General features: G+C 57.7%; 2 protein-coding genes across 2 annotated transcripts in view; one reads left to right on the plus strand and one right to left on the minus strand.

The window, feature by feature from the left end:
* Positions 1-622: 622 nt before the first annotated feature.
* ATP6V0B (ATPase, H+ transporting, lysosomal 21kDa, V0 subunit b) lies at positions 623-4,166 on the minus strand. The gene is made up of 7 exons (XM_009884672.1): positions 4,124-4,166; positions 3,543-3,626; positions 3,027-3,104; positions 2,337-2,406; positions 1,943-1,994; positions 1,322-1,512; positions 623-936 (listed from the first exon to the last, which is right to left on the minus strand). The coding sequence occupies exons 2-7, from the start codon at positions 3,599-3,601 to the stop codon at positions 910-912; spliced, it is 477 nt and encodes a 158-aa protein (XP_009882974.1). The 5' UTR covers positions 3,602-3,626; positions 4,124-4,166; the 3' UTR covers positions 623-909.
* Positions 3,600-7,019, plus strand: part of DPH2 (DPH2 homolog (S. cerevisiae)) — a 6,254-nt gene continuing 2,834 nt past the window's right edge. Inside the window, exon 1 of the mRNA XM_009884864.1 lies at positions 3,600-3,700. Within this exon, the coding sequence (XP_009883166.1) occupies positions 3,600-3,700 (101 nt within the window). The remainder of the gene's footprint in view (positions 3,701-7,019) is intronic.

The raw sequence follows: 7,019 nt of genomic DNA on the forward strand, positions 1-7,019 counted from the left end.
GGAAAGAGGAGCAGAACCAGCACAAATTGTCCCCACCCCTGGGAGCTCTGCCAGGGCCCCCTGGGACAGAGGGCCACTGCAGACTGGAGAGCCCGGGCACCCAGCAGCACCCAGCCAATACTCACACGATGGAGCTGCTGGCTGGAGGACAGCCTTGGAAGAGGCAAAAGCTTTGCTCCTCTGCCCTTCTGGTGCTCCCCAGCTGCACAATGGGGCTACGGACACTGTGTACAATCCTTTTCGCTAAATTACCTGGATAGGAGCCGAAAGGCCCAAACCAGCTTGTGCCTGTGCCTCCAGCATGCCTTGCGTGGGGCAGCGCCAGGGCTGGTAGAAGCCTGGCAGAGGCAGCACAGAGCTGCTTGCTCCAGCAGCCTCTTACTTCCTCTGGGCAGCTAAGCAGAGCTCTGTGTTCCCACAGCCCAGAGAGGGCGGTCTCCTGCAGGCTGAGCAGGCAGCAGGATAAACCCCACAGAGGAAGGACACTACCAAGGTCCTGGAGCCAGGCAGGGACTTTGCCAGAGGCACAGAGAGGAATCTCCAAGCAGGGGCTCAGCCCAAATCGGCATCTGCTGTTTGCAAGCCTCCTCAGCACGCGCAGGGAGGAGGAAGAGCTGCATCCTTGGACGAGAACCATATTTATTTCACGGACACAGAATTGCACTGGTGGTTGATTCTACACACACCGGGGACACGCAGCAGCAGGGCCCCACGGGCTGGGCCAGGCCGCTGGGGGCAGAATTCACACAGAGAAATTTGTTTCTTCTGAGGGGCCAATCGATCGGCGGGGTGGGGGGCTTCCCAGCCGGGGGCGCGCGCCAGCTCCCGCCCCAGTCAAGGATAGAAACATTAAATAAATATATACAGCACCTCTTGGGGCGGGCTGGAACAGGCTGGGTGGGACAGGGCTCAGTTGCCCATTTTTACTTTAGATGTCTAGAAAGAAAGAGGAGAGGTCAGGCTGTGTCCCACAAACCCCAGCCCAGCACCCCAGTCCCACCCAAGTACCCCGGGACCATCCAGAAGCTGCAGACAGCTTATCAGCCCCACCGATAAGAGATGAGCATCACACAGGGTACACCCAAGGTGACACCCTCAGTGACAGTTGCTCAGAGGGGCCATCAAAAGTGTTCTCACTGCTGCACATAGGCACAGTATGCTGTGGGGAGAGCTGTGCCACCCCAAACCTTGTGAGCAGTCTCCCTGTCCCAACACCGAGGATTGTGCTGGAGCCCAGGTGTGTGTCCCTGGAGCTGAAGAGCACCCAGGGTGACAGGCACCTTGTGCTCACATAAACCTGGTGGCCCCAGTAGGTTGGTACCTGCAAGATAGCAACGATGACCCCAAACAGCCCTATGGCACTGCCAAAGATCTCCACGATGAGGATCTTGACGAAGAGGCTGGCGTTCTGCGCATCAGCCAGGGCAGCCCCGCTGCCCACAATGCCCACACAGACCCCACAGAAGAGATTGCACAATCCCACGGTCAGGCCAGCCCCAAACATGGAGAAACCTGTGAGAGAGGAACACTGCAAGAGCAGGGGGTAACCCCCTTCCACCCACACCCAGGGGACACTGCAGCAGCTCTGTCTCGAGGTGACAGAAGACCCAGAGCTACAAAGTACCAGCAGCGTCCCCCTGTTTGGGGAGCAGGACTGCTCCAGGGTGTGCCTGGACTCCCGCAGCACCAGCAGGTGACAGCACAGCGCTGCTGCTGGGCAGCACAGCCCAGCTGGGTGCAGTAGAGCATCAAGAGGTAGCTAAAACGCTGCTTCTTGGCAGAAGTCTCGCGTCCATCAGACACCTGCAGCAAGCCACGGGCTGGGTGAGCCGGGCCCTGCAGTCCCATTCTTTACAACCCAGGGCAGAGGGAACAGCAGGAGGTGGCAGTCAGGGAGTGGCAATGCTCACAGCCACGGCACCAGGGACTGAGCAGTTCTTACCTGCATGGTAGTTCCTGGCTCCAATTGCCTCTGGGGTGACTGCAGAGAAAGGCTGAGAGAAAGCACAGAGCGTGGGTTACTGGCAAGTCTTCGGAAGAAGTACCTGTTCCCCGTATGGCATAAGGCAGCCACGCTGCAACCCGAGCTCATCCCTGACTCCATGTCCCTGGGTGGCTTCACAATATCTGCCTTGTGTGTGCTCCTCCAGCCCACTCTTTAGCATGGACAAGGGCCACCACACAGGCCACCAGTCCAGGGACTCCCAGAGCCACAACAGCGTCCAAAGTCCCCAAAGGGCCACCACTCACAATACTGTCCCATGCCCAGCTGCCCATCTCCACTGTGGCCCTGAGGCCAGCTCAGGGCTTGCAAAGCAGCCCAGGTTCTCCCATACCTCAGCCATGTTACTGATGACAATTGCCATGATGATCCCGTAGATGGCCACAGCCTCGCAGAAAATGATGCTGTGGAAGAAGACAAAGTCTGAGTACAGCATCCCAGTCAGTCTGAGCACAACGTCCCAGGCTCTGCCCCATCCCAAGCAGCCCCCACCAATTTGTGCCAGGCCAGCCAGCAGCCAGACCCCTTCACAGCCATATCTGAGCCTGCCCCACTGCTGCCAAGGGCAGAAGGGCAGCTCAGCCTACCCACTGCTTTCCTCTCAAACAAGGGAGGACTGCCAAGGACAAAGGCCAGGTGCTGGTTGTGCTGTGCTGCCCAACGAAGCTGTGACGACCCTGTGGGAAGGAGGCCCAGGGAGCCCTGCCCTCTGCCAGCCCCCTTTGCTCCTCTGGGGAAGGGCTGTGCAAGGTCTGGGCAGGGGAACCCTCTCCAGAGGCAGGAAGTGTGATCTCAGGGTGTTTGTTTTGAACACACTGGGCTCATTCACTGGGTGATATCACACAGTGACTCTTCAAAGCAGCACTCTGGCTCCTTTAGGGCTCTTTGTTTTGAAAGCAAACAGCTCAGCAAGGAACAGTCTGTCAGCAGCACCCAGCTACAGATAGGACAGGAGCCTCTGCATCAGGCTGGGACCTGCCCCACTCAGGCACAGCATGAACACTTACCCCAGGTCTGTGCTTACCTGACCAGGTTCTTGGTTTTGATCCGAGGGGCTTTGACTCCACCACCGATGATGCTGGAGCCCGTGATGTAAATCCCCCTAGGGCAGACAAGGGTGGTTGATGGAGGGTCTGGCACCCGCTGAAGGATTCAATATGGAAACCAAGATCTTCCAGCTGAGCAAAGAATCGGGCATGCAGCTGGGGTACAATGTGGACTTGGTCTGTCAACCCTCAGGTATCAGTGGTCCCAAGCTCCATCACCTACACCAGCAGAACAGCTGGGGCACAAGAGCCTGCATGGCCTGGGCTCAGGGACACGGCTTCCAGAGAGCCAGGGACGTCCCTGTTGCTCCACTGATGTTGCAGCCCATGAGGTGGTCTGCCCAGCAACCTGGATCCATTGCTGCAGTGACCCACCCAGCCCCACTCCTGCATGTACACACTGTTCTACCCTGCCCTGCCATGGGAAATCACAGTACATAAGCAACTACCGAGGTGGGACAGCAGGAGCCTGCTGAAGAATCAGCCACACTCACCAAGCAGCTCCCACCACAGACAAGGAGATGGCCAGGCCAATGCCCAGGTTGGACCACATGAAGGGTGAGGTCTCCGTCAAGAACCTGGAGAGGAAGAAGTGCCCTGAGTTAGCACACAGGCTGAGCCCCTCTAGTCACAATGTACAGCCCCACAACAGGTACCCCCTACCCCACCATAAAGACTGAGATGGGCTTGGCACTGCCAGACAGTGGGACACAAGAGCCTTTCTCTGCCAGCCAGCTACCAGGGACCCTCACCCGCATGGACCAAGACCTTCCTCCCAACCCCTCACTGTGAAGGGCACAGGCACAGCCTGGGCTGTGAGGCTGCTGGGACAGAGGTGGGAAAGGCAGTGATGGCTTCACAGTGACCCCATATGGAGCGAGCCACACATACACATGGGCTGCATCTATCCCACCTCACAGGGAGCACTGTAGCTCTTGTTCCCCTGAGATGCAGTGACCACTGCCCATCGCTCAAATGCAGGTGCTGTTCCTTGTCAGGCACTGCCAACACCGACCACCTCCTCACACAGCCCTGTGCTCAGCAGGGAGGATGACGGTATTTACAGGGAACTCACCAGGCCACATCGAAGCGGAAGCCCAGGTCAAATATTGTGTAGCAGATCCCTGGAAAGCAAGAGTGACATGGGAACCTTCAGACAGGCACCAGCTACTAGCCTAGTGCTGTTGTTTCCTCCTCCACCTGCGAAGCCCAGGGGCAGAGGTCCAGGAGCACACCACAGCATGCAGGAAGGTTACTGGGAAGACTGGCTCAGGCATGCAGAGCTGTGGAGCAGGGTGCCCCGCCACATTCCAGCCCCAGCGACCCCAGCACTCCCATATCAGCATAGGATAGAGGCAGCCTGAACCTGTGGTACTCCCAGACCCCATCCCAGTCATCACCAAGGACTGCTGTGGTTGTCACACCCATTTTCTGCCCCTTGACCCTGATGAGCACCCACAGGCCATGCTGGGTTGAAGGGAGCCCTGTGCCCCAGCACAGTCTCCCCCTGCATCACCCAACGGCTCAGCCCCGCTGGAGAGCTATGGTACCAGATGACCAGTGACCAGCCATGAGCTCTTCTCTCTCACAAAGGAGGCGAGAGATATGAGGCTGTGCCCTGACTGACCATCACATGCTGCTCCATCACCATCCCACCAGGGTCCGTGCCATTCCCCAGGAGCCCATCAACACCAGAAGCTGCAGCTGCCCCCCATTTCAAGGCTGTGGATGTTCAAGATGTGCCTGCTGTCTTCAGTGTTTCCCCCAAAGTCAATCATTTCCAGAGAAATTTGTACTCCAACACAGGCAGGAGACACCAAAAAGCAGCCCTGAGAAATCCAGAAGAGCCCTTCCTTTCCAGGGAGGAATTACAAGGGCAGCTCATCCTGCTGTACCCCAAGTGCTGCTCTCCCATGCTGAATCGCAGCCAGGAGTCGCACCCAGCAGCCCAAGCAGACGCAGAGGTGCTCGCATCGCAACCCTGCCTTGCTCTGAGCTTGTGAGTAGGAAACACAGCTGCAGACCAGAAGAGACATTTGCTCTTTGCATGACTTGCAGTGCGCAGCTGGAAAAGAGAGAGACCTGGCCCTAAGGAACAGATAAGCACAGGCAGTGTGGTACTGTCTGCTCCACACCAGATAAAGAGGGTGAAGGGACAGCTCTTTACTATTGCTGACTAGAGCCAGAGGCTGTGTGACACTGACCCCGCATACGGCTCGAAAAAGAGGAAACAGGAGACTTCTCAAATGCTTAAAAGCTGCAAAGAGGCCATTGCATGTGTCCTGCTGCTCCCTTCCCCCCAGAGTCACAGCCTCGAGGCCGGGGTGACAGCAAGCCAGCAATGTGCTTAGTAGCAGGGGCAGGACCACGTGCCCCAGGCTGGAGGAGCCTTTCCCTGCCCACAGCCAAGACCTGACAACAACTCAGCCCATGGGAGAGCCCCGGTGCTGCAGCGTAGGGAGACCTGCCAGCCTCTCAGCAAGGATGTCCCCATCATCCTTGTGTGCCAAACCCCCCCACATGTAACTCAGGGCGCCATGCATGAGGAGGACTTACAAGCACTCCCAGATGAGCAGCCCCCAAAATGGGAAGCAGTAATGCTGGTCACTCCTCCCACCCACAGAATTGTGGTGCCCCCCCTCCCCTGCAGCAACACACACAAATGAGGAACTGTGCCACCATGGCCAAGGAGCGTGGCGGGAGGCCACATCCCAGCCCGCATGCTCGTCGACCTTCAGGGATGATCTATGGTGCTGGGCCCAGCCGGTCTGTAATTTGTGTTTTGGTTTTGCTGCTTGGCTGGCTGAGCAGGAACTGAACCCAGCCAGCCTCAGCTGCCCCTGCTCCCCAGGAGTGGTAAAGAAGAGCTACAACCAGCTTAGGGCAGATCCACCAGGCACCTTCCGTCTCTTCAAGAGCAGGTGTAGCCTTGGATTCATATCCAAAAGAAACAGGGAAAAGGATGCTTTCCTGTGAGCTCTGGCTCCCAGCCCTGCAGCCAGGACAGAAAAGAGCCAGGGCAGCAGGACCAGAGCACCAAAGCAGGGCTCAGGACAAGGAGGGAAAGCACAAAGAGGCACCACCGCAACACTGCGCAGAGCGAGACTGCTTCCTGCTCGCCCCCTCCCTGAAAAGGGATTGCAACAGGGCAGGGGAAGTTAAAAGCATCTGGGCTCAGCTCATTGACATTTTCCGATAGTCTCAAGTTCACAGTGTGCGTCCGAGCTGGTGCGAGCCACATGATTCAGAGAGCCCAGGAAGGCAGCCCTGGGGCCAGCCCTGTGTTCACCAGGCCCTGGAAACACGAGGGAGTGAGACATCCTCAGCTTCTGACTCTGTCTTTCCCCTCACATAAACACTGAGGCAGGAGCCAAGGTCTCCCCAGCCTCTGCCTGGCTCGTGGTCACTTCACTCTGCACCAAAAGAGGAAATAATAACCAGCAACTCCAGCATAAAATCTTCCCGCTACCCCATGGATTCATCCCCTTCCCAGGAAGCATTAAATCCATCCTCAGTGCCATGGAGTCCAACGCCATCAGCAGCAGAGCCTGGGCTGCCACAAGCTGCAACCTGGCCATGCACCAGCTCTACATCCATCTGGACAAACTCGAACATTTCCTTGTACTGTCACAGCATGGCAAAGCAGGAGAGCGATCTCCTCTGTCCAGAAGACATCAACTGTCACCCTGAAAAACCAGGCACATGCCTTTACCTCCCCTGGTCTAACAGTTCCAAAGACAACCCTTGACAGCCACCAGCACCCTTCTGTACTCGGGCACACACACACAACCAAATCAACCGCTCAGGCCAGACAGGCTCAGAGTGCCAAAAGCTGTGTATCCAACTGCGGCTGACAGCGACACGGCGCTGCTGGGGGGCCGAGCCCTCCGAGGGAGCCGCTCAAAGCGCCCAGGGGGTGATATCCAGGCTAAGGAGCGCCACAGCGCAGCTCCCGGTGCCGTGGAGGGCCA

Source organism: Charadrius vociferus, unplaced genomic scaffold (genome assembly GCF_000708025.1).
Source record: "Charadrius vociferus isolate BGI_N301 unplaced genomic scaffold, ASM70802v2 scaffold163, whole genome shotgun sequence".
Taxonomy (NCBI): Eukaryota; Metazoa; Chordata; class Aves; order Charadriiformes; family Charadriidae; genus Charadrius; species Charadrius vociferus.

Excerpts from the sequence above, each read along its gene's own strand:
- ATP6V0B (XM_009884672.1), bottom strand. The coding sequence starts at position 3,601 with ATGTGGTCCAACCTGGGCATTGGCCTGGCCATCTCCTTGTCTGTGGTG. Across the intron at positions 3,105-3,542 it reads TCTGTGGTGGGAGCTGCTTG|GGGGATTTACATCACGGGCT; the intron begins GTGAGTGTGGCT and ends TGTCTGCCCTAG. Across the intron at positions 1,513-1,942 it reads AGCCAGGAACTACCATGCAG|GTTTCTCCATGTTTGGGGCT; the intron begins GTAAGAACTGCT and ends CCTCTCTCACAG.